This window comes from Ceratotherium simum, chromosome 4, assembly GCF_057802395.1.
Source record: "Ceratotherium simum simum isolate JZ-2026a chromosome 4, ASM5780239v1, whole genome shotgun sequence".
NCBI lineage: Eukaryota > Metazoa > Chordata > Mammalia > Perissodactyla > Rhinocerotidae > Ceratotherium > Ceratotherium simum.
Window position 1 is genome coordinate 66,956,838 of NC_141903.1, and position 12,799 is coordinate 66,969,636.

At 40.2% G+C, this 12,799-nt stretch overlaps 1 protein-coding gene across 1 annotated transcript in view; it reads left to right on the forward strand.

Annotated features, from left to right (window-relative positions):
- The window catches only part of LOC147917314 (uncharacterized), a 104,357-nt gene that overhangs the window by 48,566 nt on the left and 42,992 nt on the right, over positions 1-12,799 (forward strand). The window contains 1 exon segment of the mRNA XM_087430333.1: positions 179-357. Within this exon segment, the coding sequence (XP_087286459.1) occupies positions 179-357 (179 nt within the window).

A 12,799-nucleotide genomic window follows, 5' to 3' on the forward strand; every position in this document is an offset into this window, starting at 1 on the left:
TGAGGGGTTGAATTACTAAAGAACTCTCTGATTGATTCCAATTGCAGGATTCTATTTCATATATTCCATTTATGAAAACTATAACCCCCTTTTCATCCATTCCTTCTGAAAAGCAACAATTCTTTCAGTTGACTGTAAGATTTTTAGCCACTGAACTATCCCAAATTCCTCCCTCTAGGTCCAGACATCTTGACTCTGGTGGTAGGATCTGACATGAGTCGCTGTCCCAATACCACCTGGCCCACCTGCCGCGGCTACCTACATAAGAGAACTCACTCCAGGTTCGTAAAGGGTTGGAGGAAGAGGTGGTTTGTGCTGAAGCATGATGGCTGCCTCCATTATTACAGACATAAGAAGGTAAACTGAGGGGAGGGGAAAGGGTTGGAGTGGGTAAGAACAAGAAACCCTAAGAAGTGCAGTCAGTCCATTACCAAAGTCTTGTCTTGTAAGGTACCATGTTGTAGGATGCTGAAGGCAATGTTCTCTCCTGTGACTTTTAAAGAACTTTTGTTTCTTCAGAGGTTCAAAGAATTGTAATTTATTTTCTCTGCTGCTGCATAAATCAAAGTTGGCATAAGTTTCTATCTCTTTTATTCCTGTTTTCAGATCCTCTGTGAAAACTTCCTCATCAAAGCCAAGAAAATAAGAACCAAACTGCATACCTAGTACCCTAGGGAAATCAAAGCGGGCTAAGGTAGAGTGCAGCTAATATCTCGCCGGTCCGCAGTGCCCAGGCGCTGTTCCCTAGTTACAGGATTGATGTTAGCAGGGCTTCCGAAGCAGAGCACTCAAGAAGCCGCCTAGAAAACCTTGTTTCATTTCCCAGATTTCATTGCAGTGGTGATTTCTAACTACAGGTGAAGGTTGGAATCTTCTGGGGGAATGTTCTCAAAATATGCAGATCCAGTCTTCATCCCAGAAGTTTCTCATTCACCAAGCCTGGGATGGGACCTGGGCATTCCAGTGTGCAGTCCAAGCTACCAACCTGCAGGCCATTAGAGTGTTTTCTTACTGTGTTTAATTTTTTTAATCAGATGCAAACATATAAAATTCAGAGATTTCACTTAGAAATCCCAATTTCCAACTTCTCTTGAAAAGTTCCCTAGCAACGGTTGGCGGGAGCTGAACAGCGACTCCCTCCCCGTGTGAGGGAGCGCGTGAGCTGTCAGCTCAACAGAGGGCCCACTGCTTCCTACTGTCTTCTGCCTTGTTGGCTTCAGTCCAAACCACAGATGTGACCCACCTCTAATAAGTGTTAAAAACAGGAGTTTTGGTTATTTACCTTACTCATGACACAATCTTAATTTTTTCTGCCTTTATTTTATGTTGCCCTATTTTTTTAAGCTTCTTTTTTCTGTATTTTATATATTTTTTAAATGGCTTTAATTCCTTTCGAGAACAAAGAAAGGAATATATCAATAGAGAAATCAATACATTTTTTTAAAACAAGGAATAATTTTGCATATTGAATCATTGTGAAGACTCCCTCTTCCTAGATTGTGAATCATTTATCTGTGACATAGACCCGGAGGTGTCTGCCTTTCGTGGCAATGTGAGCTGTACACCTACTTTGAAAAAACTTTGTCTCCCTCCAGTGCAGGAAAATAGGATTCTCCGTAATCAGGATGAGAAATGATGGCCCAGCCCTGTTCTCTGTATTCTGAGTGTTAAAGGGGAATAGACCAGACGTTTCCAACCTGGGTATGTTTCAGAAGCCCCTGAAGCATTTTCCAAAGTACATAGGCAAACCATCTCCATCCCCCTCACCTCCTGAGTGGGGTCCCAGAAACTGTGTGTTCTTTTTTAAGTTTAGAAGGTAATTCTGATAGAACTGATTTGTAACCTGGGTGAGTCCCACAGCAAAGTTCATTCCCATCCGTAGTCAGAGACAAAAATAAAAACAATAATAAAAACTTGGCAATTTTTCTTTCATGGGATAGATGGGAGATTTTGTCCTTCCTACCTTTTGGTGATAATTTTTGCTTCCTCTTGTGAAACAGTGACAATAGTAGATGCCGGCTTTTCTTTAACGGCCTTCCTCAGCAAAACAAATACAGAAAGCAACCTTATGTTGAGCACCCCGTATTTTAAGATTCCTGGTTCTTGACATTCAGAATGGTTCCTCGAGCCAGTGTTGTAGGTCTGGGTTTGCCGGGTGGCAATCACAGGACTGGTGCTGCCTGCAGATGTTATATTTGGCTTGCATGATGTTTTCATAAATTTGTTAATTAAATGCATTCAGGTGAAGCATGAGCCATCCAATTTGCCATAATCCATACTACTCCTCATTTCCTTACACTGAGCCCAGTCGTTTAAATTACCCACTAGGCCCTGTTGGGATTTGAGTGTATGAATCCTGGGGTAGGATTTATGGGAGAAATTAGAAGTGTGGTGTTATAGTGATTGGAATTGAAATAGATTTTTTTAACTCCTTCTAGTCTTCTTTGGAAAAGAAATGTGGGTCTTATAGTAAGTTTGGACACACCTAAGAAAAAAACCATCCTGAGTAACTGCATTTGTGACCATCATTGCCACAATAGGTTTTAACATGGAGATGATAGAATATAAAAATGCAGCTTTACTTTGTTTATAAAGGGCAAAAATCAGGTCCCTTATGGTGCTACAAATTCAAAATACATTATGTCTGATCTTTAGAATAGACAGCAATGACTGAGAAGAGTTAAGGGGACATAATAAGAACATAACAGAATAAATTAGCAGAAAATGAACTCGGCCATACAATATTCATTCATGCAACAAATATTTATTGAGTGCTTTTTATGAGCCATGCATTATGCTAAGCACCAAAAAACAGACATGGTGCCTGCCCTCTTCGGGCCTATAGTTCCGTAGAAGAGATACTAAGAAATTAAGATATTAAGAAATAGATTCACAAAGTATAATGATGTACACCTGAAATTTATGCAATGTTATAAACCAATGTTACTGCAATAAAAAAAAAAAAAAGAAAGAAAGAAATTCACAAATAAATATGCAATTGTGATTGGTACTCTAAGTAAAAATATGGAGTGGAAGAAGAGAATCGTAGCAACCTGGATCCAACCAAGAGATACGAGAATCATAGCAACCTGGATCCAACCAAGAGATACAATCACACAGTGATTCAAACAAGTGAAGTTTAATATAAAGAATTATTACACTATAATAAAAGAATAACTATAGGCTATAAGAAAACTCTATATGGTACCAAGGAAGAGTACCCAAGGAAGGACAAATTTAGAAGGGGGACCTCTCTCCAAGGCTGGGGTTCAGATCTCCTTGGGAAATATAGTTGAATCCACTGGATGGCAGAGCAGCTCACTGGTTTGCTGGGCCAGAGCTAGTCTGCAGTCACAGGGCAAACAGGAAGCACAGATGGGGCAGACGAACCGAAGCTGGTAGGTGGTGCATGGATATGTAAAAGGAGTGGGGATGCCGGTGTGGCAGGAGGCCTGAAGGTGTCCCTGTCTGGAAGGCTCTATCTGGACGGTGGTGTTGTTGGACTGCAGGAGAGAAACCTAGGGGAGAGAGGAAGTGAGCAGAGGGAATCAGGGCACCAAGGTGGACAGGAGACCTGGAGCATAGGATGTCCACATGGAGAAGGTCATACACAGGAAGGCGATCACCAGGCCACACTGGGGCTGCAAGGTCTCCAGAGACAGCATGTTCCGGGTGCATGGCTGGAGCAGAGCACCCCCCAGATGTCCACACACCCACACTGCAGACCCACCCTGAGCAGCTGGCAAGAGAAGGAGCACCCCCCTTCCTCCTGAAATGTTGCTCTAGCGCCCTCTACTGAGAAAGCTTAACACCAGGCTTACTGTAAAAGAGAACTATGTAAAGAAATTCCGTCCATTATTGCAAAGCATATATTAAGGGGTGAATTTGGAGCTGAGAAGCAATAAGTTGACAACTGGCACAAGAGTAAAATGGAAGGTCTAGTATAAATTAGGAGAAGGGGGAATATGTAATGAATTCCTTCTTGGGGATATAACATTTTAGCTGAGGCCTGAGGGTTGAATAATGGCCAGAAAGAAAGTTAGGATGCGCATTCTCCAGGCAGAAGAAACAGCATGTGTGAAGTTCCTGAGCTGGAAAAAAGCTTGGCAAGTTTGAGGAACTCCGAGAAAACCCAGTGTGGCTCAGCCAGAGCGCAAGGGGGAAGGCAGGGAAGGCACAGGGTCAGGCCAGAGCAGGCAGGAGGCTGGCAACTCGGGCCCTGAGTCAATGACAGGGGTTTTTGGATGTTCTTCTAACTATAATAGAAATGTCTATTGTACCACCAAAATGTCTTAGGCAAGGGAATTTTCAAAAGAGCATTCTGACCGTTATGTGGAGAATAAATTGGAGGGGGACAAGAATGGAATGGAAATACCAGTTAGGAAACTAATGCCATAGTCTAGGCAAGAGGAGATAGTGGTCTTTACTAGAGTGGGAATTATGAAGCTAAGTGGACAGATCTCCAGGCATATTTCAAAGCTAAAATCAGCAGGATTTGGTGACGCATTAAATGTAGTAGAGAAAGGTGAGATAGAGGGCAATCAAGGATGACTTTGAAGTTTCTGGCAAAAGTAACTGGTTGGATAGGTATCCTTTACTGAAAAAAGAGCAGGTTACAAGAATATAGGGTAAGATGAGATCAGTAGTTCAATTTGAACTACTTTGATATATATGTATCAAAGTAGCCATACATATATATATATGGCATTTATAGTATTGTATATACTATATATGTTCTAGTATAGCATATGTATAGTATTTAAAGCCACAGAAATTGATGAGATTGCTATGGGAGAGAATATAAATTGAGAGGAAAAGAGGGCCCTCAACTTAAACCCCAAGGGTAGACAGAGAAAGAGGGGATAGGAAGGGTGATTGATAGGGGTGGCCGGAGAGGTATAAACAAAACCCAGGAAAATGTGTGTCATGGAGCCAAGCCCAAAAAAAATTTCAGGAAGGAGAATGATCAGTGTTTCCCACTGTTGCTGAAAAGTCAGACTATGATGAGTATTAGGAAGCATCCATTGGGTTTGACCTTATGCAAGTCATTGGAAACTTTGGCAAGAGAAGTCTGGGTTATGTAGAGTGAGTTGAGAAAGAAACAGTTTACCAATGTGATTTGGAAAAGTGTAAACAACATTTGTAGACCAGTCTTTTGAAAAGCTTGCCTATGAAAAAGTCTATAGAAATAGAGTAACTGAAGAGTATTTAGTCCATTTACAGTTAATTACTGATATAATTGGGTTTACATCTACTATTTTATTTTTGCTTTCAATTTGTCTATTTTATGTCTCTTTTCTTCACCTTCCTTGCTTTCTTTCAATTAATTAAATAGTCTCATGATCCCATTTAACTTGGTAATTATTCATTCTTTTACTATTCTTTCAGTGATTATCAAAAATATTACAACATGTATTTAGACTTATTAGAGTCAAATATAAATTAATACTTATAGTATTTTATGAACATCACAGCATCTAATTTAGCATTGTCCTAAGTAATATGTTTATGTTTTTATATATTTTAATTCTATAGTGATTGCCAATCCCTGAGATATTGTTACTATTCTTTTATACAATCAATATTTGTTTATATTTATCCACATATCTACCTTTTCTATTGATATTCATCTGTTCCTGCATCTTCAAACATTCAACCTGGCAACATTTTCCTTCTTCCAGAAGAATGCTATTTAGTTGGAGGTCTGCTGGTCATGAATTTTTCAGTTATCATTGGCAAATATCTTTATTTCTCCTTAATGCTTTAATAACTCTTTTACTGGATATAGAATTCTAGATTGGGTAGTTGTTTTCTTTCAGACCTTTGAATACGTCTTTCCATTTTCTTTTGGCTTGCATTGTGACAGTCTGACTGTTAGCTAACTTCTCAATAGTAACATAGAAAACCAAAGGAATACTCTTCTTGTCTCTTTGTGCCTTATTCTGCATCTAGTCTTCTGACATACTTCCAACTGTCTAGTTTAATAGCAAATTACCTCCAAAAAGTTCTTAATTTCAATAATTATATTTTCAGTTCTAGTTTCCATTTGATTCTTTTTTTATAGTTTCCTGTTTATACTGAAATTCTTAAACTTGTATTGTATTTTTGAACATATTATTCATAGTCATGCTAAAATCCATCCTTTATCAGGATCCCCTATAGGTCTGTTTTGATCATCTACCATGTCTGCAATTTTTTTTCTGATAGAAGGATACTGGCACATAATCCCAGGTCATCTTAATCTAATCAGTCCTAAAATAATTGTAAGGCAAACTTCAGTCCTTGTGAGGGTTGGTCTTTTTGCCATTCACCTTAATTCCCAGGGTTATTCTTCAGGGTTCTAACTCAGAGCCTGATTTATCAGGACCACCTCCTTGATGGGATCTGAACTCCATGAGTCTGTTGAAAGCTCTACTCAGCTTCTCAGCCTCTTCAGATGGAAGTGACCCCAATGTTGGGCTCATCTTCTGCTGGATTTTAGCCCCATTATTCTTCACTGTCTTACAAGCTCTCTGATATGCTCAAAGAGACATTTATATATATTTCAGCTTTTCTGTTTTTCTCAGTAATAGAGTTGGTGCTAATTAACTAGACTGCCATTACCAAAAAGACAATTCCAATGACAGCCAAAAAAGGAAGAAGGTATGAGGGAGAGGTTGTTTTTGTTATTATTTTTAAGGAAGATACTAGTTTAAGTGTAAATGCTGCTGACAGTAGAGTCAAGCAGAGAGAAAAAAGTTGAAAATATAGAAAAAGAGGAATAACTGATGGATATGTTTACCTTATAAGCCATCTATCCAAAAGTCAGGTATATCTAGCCTATAGGTACTAGCAGAGAAATTGAACTTTGTGAAGGATAAAACTGAATGTTCAACCAGGTTAAAAACAAAAGGAAGCATTCTGTGTACATGGTAGCAGAACAAGCCAGTTTTTGTTCTGTTCTGTGAATCTATGTATGCAAGAACCCAAACGTGGGTGTGGGGGGTGGGGAAGGGGGCCTGGGAGACACTTCACACACTGGGCTTTACACATGCTCAAAGAAAAAAAGCAGTGTTATGCTTTAAATACTTGTCTCTATTTCAGGAATTCTAATCATCACAGCATATTTACTTTGCTATGTTGGAGGAGGAGTCCAAGGGACTGAAGGGCACACAATAGCGTGAGACTTCATTTTGAACAAAGAGTAAAATTTGGAGCATGAAATAAGATTAATTATTTCAGTCATGTGTCTTGAATCTCTTTTGTAAATGAGACATATTAATCTTTGTTTTCCTTTTACGAAAGGAAAGTGAATGATATTCTCTTCTAAAATTGCCGAGATGCTAACAATTCCCTTTTAAAAGCTGTAAAGCTCTAAAACTGAATGGGGGCAGGGTGAAGTAGAATAGAGTGTGGGCTTTGAAGGTCAGGCTAGCTCTCCAGCCCCCAATCTTAGAATAATTTTATACTACGACTTTTAGTAAACCAAGAGTTACCAGAAAATGGGTAACTCTTGGGACTTGCCCTAGAATTGATCCAAAAAGCAGAGGAAAACCAGGCCCACAGAGTGGGTTTGAATGGGCAGTGGAAGGAAGCAATATAGCTGATTTCTGATGGCACCTTATGGTACTGCTTGTTACCAAAATGGTTCCATGCTTGTAGATATCCAAGTGACCATATGGAGGAGACAGAAGCTGAAGCTCTGAGGAGAGATCTGGCAAGAGATTCAGCTGTGTTAATCATTTGCATATAGATTTGGCACTGTATGCCATGAGGTCACCTAGGAGGAATGTAGATTACAAGAGGAGAGAGCTGAGGTCAAAGCTGTTGGGATAAGGACACCAGTCAGAAGTCTGGCTCAGGGAGAAGGATCCAGCATTAGCTGCTGAACAAGAGCAGCCAAGGAGGCAAGAGAGAAACCAAGGGAGTGTTATGTTCCCAGAGCCCAGAGATGAATGTGTTTCAAAAAGATGGGAGTGATCAGTGGAGCCAGATGCTGCTGTGAAGTAATTGCTTGCTAGATACAAGCCTCTTAGTGGGAGAGTGGACCTCCCTTGCTATGACCAGTCTTGTCTGGACTTGCCATGCCTGTATCTCTAATCGCACTTTTTCCGATTTAAAAGCATATTTGTCTCCATGATCCTGAGGGGGGAGGGGAAACTCCCTTGAATGCACATTTCTTGTGACTATCTTTCTATCTCTTTTCTCTCTTTCTAAGGCAAACTCTTTAATAGAGTTGTCTAACACTACCTTCCTCCACTTTCTTTCCTAAGCCACTGCAGTCAAGTGTCTGCTTCCATTATATATGTGGTTGTTGAAATTACGGTCATGCCCAGATTATCCAGGAAGAGAGCATGGGATAAGAAAAGCAATGGGCCACCAACATTTAATGGGACATGATAATGTCTACCTGAGAAGACTCTTAGGTGGATTAAATTAAGTAACATATGTAAACCAGTAATTACAAGGTCTGGCACATAGTTTCAAAGACTAGGTTCCATCCCCTGACCCATTTTACCCTATTCTAAGTGACCTGACCTGCCTGTGGTCATGTAGCTGATAAGTGAGTACAGATTCAGACTCTGGTCTGCTTGGCTAAAAAGGCTGTGTTCTTTCATTCCACTGCTCCAAGCTTCCTTCTCTGTGTTTTTGTCCCCAGTTTTGCCCCTACTTGCAAACTACCTGCCACCTGAAACCACAGTCCCTGACCCATTTCCCAGGGTTCACACCTGTGAGCTTGACCTCACCCTGCTCACCTGCTTCTACTCCAGATATCAACCTTCTCCAGCTGCCCTTCCCACTTGTGTCTACACTCTAACTGTGCCGACACTCTAACCCCTAGAGAAAGGTGCAGGATAAAAGAGAGGCGAATGAAAGAACTATTAAGTAAGATTTGTGTGTCGTTTGCTGAGTTCACAGGAACAGAGCAAGTAAATACCCCATCAATGGAAGAATACTTGTGGCATTCAGACAGCAGGGAACAAGTCAATATATGCATATGGTCAATATAATAGGGGATCCTCAAGTTTCCAGCAAGATCTCCAGTAAGTTCATCTCCAAGTTTCAGTAGCTCGTTGGAGTCTTACTTTGTAATTTAAGAGATGCCCAGTAGGTGGAGTAGCTTACTCACAGATGGTTTTTCAGAGCCCACTATTGATAGTACATAGTTTAAATCATAAAATTCCTGTTAATGCAGGAAAAGATTGAGAAATAATTTAGACCAACTTCCTCCTTGTCCAAAATAGGAAAATAAAGATTAAAGATTATATAATTCACAACACAAGATCTGGCACGTAAACCAGGTGGCTGATGTTCACCTGAAATCCTCTTATTTACACTAGTTACCAGCCTCCAACTTTGCGTAGCTTCCCCTAAGAAGACCACGTAATGGCACTAAGCAGCTAGTTCTGGGTTAGGAGGGTGTAAGTGTATGTGGGAGAAGTTGTCTTCCATGAGGTGACCACATTCTTAGGATGATACCCTGTTGAAGCTATTTATCCAGTGTTAAGAAGCCCCAATTAAGAAAAGGATGTTTAAAATGGAAAGAAATGCACCCCTTACCTTTCTGACTTTCTCCCACCGCCTTCTTTTTTTCCCCTACAACAAAATCCCACCTGCCAAGTGTATGTTCAGGGTGTAAATTAGAAGAAAGCCAGTTTCCCAAAATGGCTTCCTTCCCAGACTGCCCCATACCTGGAATTCCCAGGGATAAAGGCAAGGCCATCTAACCATGTCTGCTTCTAAAAGATATTCCTGGAAGAAATTCACGTCCATTCAGTTATTGGCAAAATACTCACTGAAAACTTACTATGTGAGCTGTAAAAATAGTAGACAAGGCCAACAGCTCTCATGGAGTTCACTTTACTGAGGGAAGAGACAAAAGAAACAAGATAATTTCAGATACCAATAAGTATTTGGATTTGAGAGTGGCTGGAGGAGGGGTGGGGTTAGGAGGCTATCTTCAAGGAATGGTTAAGGAAGCTTGTCTGAGATGATATTTATGATAAAACAAAAATCTAGGAGAATGAGTCCGGCAGAGGAAATAGCTAATACCAAGGAACTGAGGAGGGAACGTTAAGCTATTTTCAATCATTTTATTCTTAATGAGCTTTAGGTAGTTCATCAGTTCGCTTTTTAAGAGCTGTGACCTGGTATAAAGAAAGATACCGAAGGAACTAAATTTTAAACGAGGGAGGGGAGAAGGATCATCCTGGAGCACATCAGGTGAGTCTCCCTTCCCTAGTGTGGAGGTGGGGGACAAATGAGTGGGGCACTGTGGCACTGGTCAGTGGGGAGTGCCCGGAGGGGGGCGGGCATCACAAGAAAGCAGAAAATACTCCCTAAAGGGCAAACTGGGGCTCCAAATAAAACTGTAGGTACTTAGAAGTAGCTCTTAAAAGAGCTTTTAAAGTAGCCTATTCATTTCCATCTCAGTGTTTCTCAAAATGTGGTCTGAAAACCACAAATTAGAATCACCCAGGCACTTGTCACATACCCCTGGGCGTCACATCCGGTCTTCCAAGTCTGAATTTATGGGATGGAGCTCAGGAGTATGGATTTTAATAAGTCCACACACACACACACACACACACTCCATGAACATCATACTCACTGAAGTTGAGAGCTGATGCTCAGTAGAATTTACCTGTGACCACTGCTTCAGCTCTTCAGATAGTATGGCCTTCTACTTTCTCCTGGCACTGGCTCAGTTCTCCAAAGTAGGGTGAGGCTAAAACACCTCTGAGAGAAAACATTAGGGAGTTTTAAAGCAATCTCTAATAATTCCCTTTATCAAAAAAGACATAGGTTTTTGGTAATTTGTGATTTTTTTATCTTAATGTATAAAGGAGCTCTTTTCTTTCTGAATTTGAGTAAACAAAGGACGCTAGGCTTTCTTCAAGGGTAGAGTATTATTTTTCCTGTGGATGGTGTAATCTGGGGGGCAGTAATGTGCTCTCCCTAAGTCTCAAGAGCGTTGGTCTCTTACCTCATCCTCTTCTTGGGGACACAATGGGGAGAAAGTTGCGTTAGTGAGATTGTGGGCTGGGAGGACATGATTTCAACTTCTGGAGCAGACAACAACAAGAACTCAGCCAATGCATTTGGAAAGGTGAAGAAAATGAGTGTGTTCCTCTTGTCCACTGGTACCTTTGTATTCCATTTAGAAAGCTGTGGCCGAAAAAACAAGAGCAAATTTGGACTTCTTATCCAGCTACCTCCCATCTGTAATTAGGCATTGCGTTTTTTTTACTACCCCTTCCACTGACCCAACCTTAATTAACAAACAAACAGAGCAAGATTATTTGGTTGCCTGATATAGCCTGATACATACAATGCTTGATCTTTTTTTTTTTTTTTTTTTTTGCTGAGGAAGATTGCACTGAGCTAACATCTGTGCCAATCTTCCTCTACTTTATATGTGGGACACCGCCACAGCATGGCTGGTGAGTGGAGTATGTCTGTGCCGAGGATTCAAACCCACGAACCCGGGCCACCAAAGTGGAGCACTTGGAACTTTAACCACTCGGCCAGGCCCTCTTTCATATTTTTTATCATCAAAAACTTGAAGAGAAAACATATGACTTCTTTCTTCCACAGATTTTTCCAGTCAGCCATAATGCCTAATAGTGGCAACAGCAGCAGCAGTTGTAGCAGCAGGACCTTTGGAAAGATGTTTCAGAAGCCAGACAACCTGCACTCAGAGATTATTCAACCACTATTCACATTCTTCAAATGCTTTCACCAAAATGTCAAAGGCTTCATCAGGGTGGAAATTATTTTATGGCTTTATAATACATTATTTTCCCCTGCAATAGCCTAATCTCCTCATTTCAATAAAATATCTGCTAAATCAGCAAAAGGAGAACCAGTCAATTAAAGTTTGTATATTTGTTTTTCACAAGGAAGTCTCGGTGTGGTAGTTTAAGAATGAGCAATTAAAGCAAATTATTCATGAAGTACATATGCTGTTTGCATTTTTCCCTTTGGGATATGTTTGCCATCGTCATTTACATGGAAGGTATTTGTTTGCAGATCTGCCCTTTTACCTCAGAACTAAGATAATGTTTCCATTTAAACTGAGTCATCCTCATCCTAAATATTGCATAGTGGCACCGACTGCCATCTCCTGTTTCCTTGGGCCAAACACGATGACAAGGCAAACTAGGCTATGGTCCCCAAGTCGCTCTTTACTCATTGCCGTTTTTTGTGGTGGTCAGAGGGGTTCGTTATATTGCAAGGAATTATAATATTGAATGAGTTGCATAAAATTCTACCCAAGAAATTTTGAAATAAAAAGCTTGCAAATGGAGTGCCTGCTCTAGCTATGAAAAATGTGTTTTGAAAGCACAGAAGGAACATTTGCAACTTGAAACTCTTCATCAGAAATTGAGAGAACTCAAGGTCACTTTAATATTAATTCTCCCCCAGCTCTTTCATCTAACAGATATCAAGTTGCATTTGAATCTGGTAAAGAGATATGAATTTAGGTCAGTTTAGCCTTCAAAGGACAAATTTCTTGAGAAATATTCTGTATCCATCTATTTAGTCTTGAGTATCGTTAGGTTATTTTAAGGTGAAAATGACCAAAACTTGCCTTTTTCATAGAAAGGGAAATTCATTTCTGGTAAGTTGAAATTGCTTTTGAATAATTTATAGGGAACAGAGAATTCATCAAATCTGATATCATCAGCAGCCATGAGATTGCCTTGTTCTGTAATGGGTGCTATGGGAACTGGAAAGCTGGAGTTGGTTAGCATGAGAATTTCTGTGCAGAATCTCGTCCAGGTTAAAGGCAGGTGACATTTAAGAAATGGAAAGC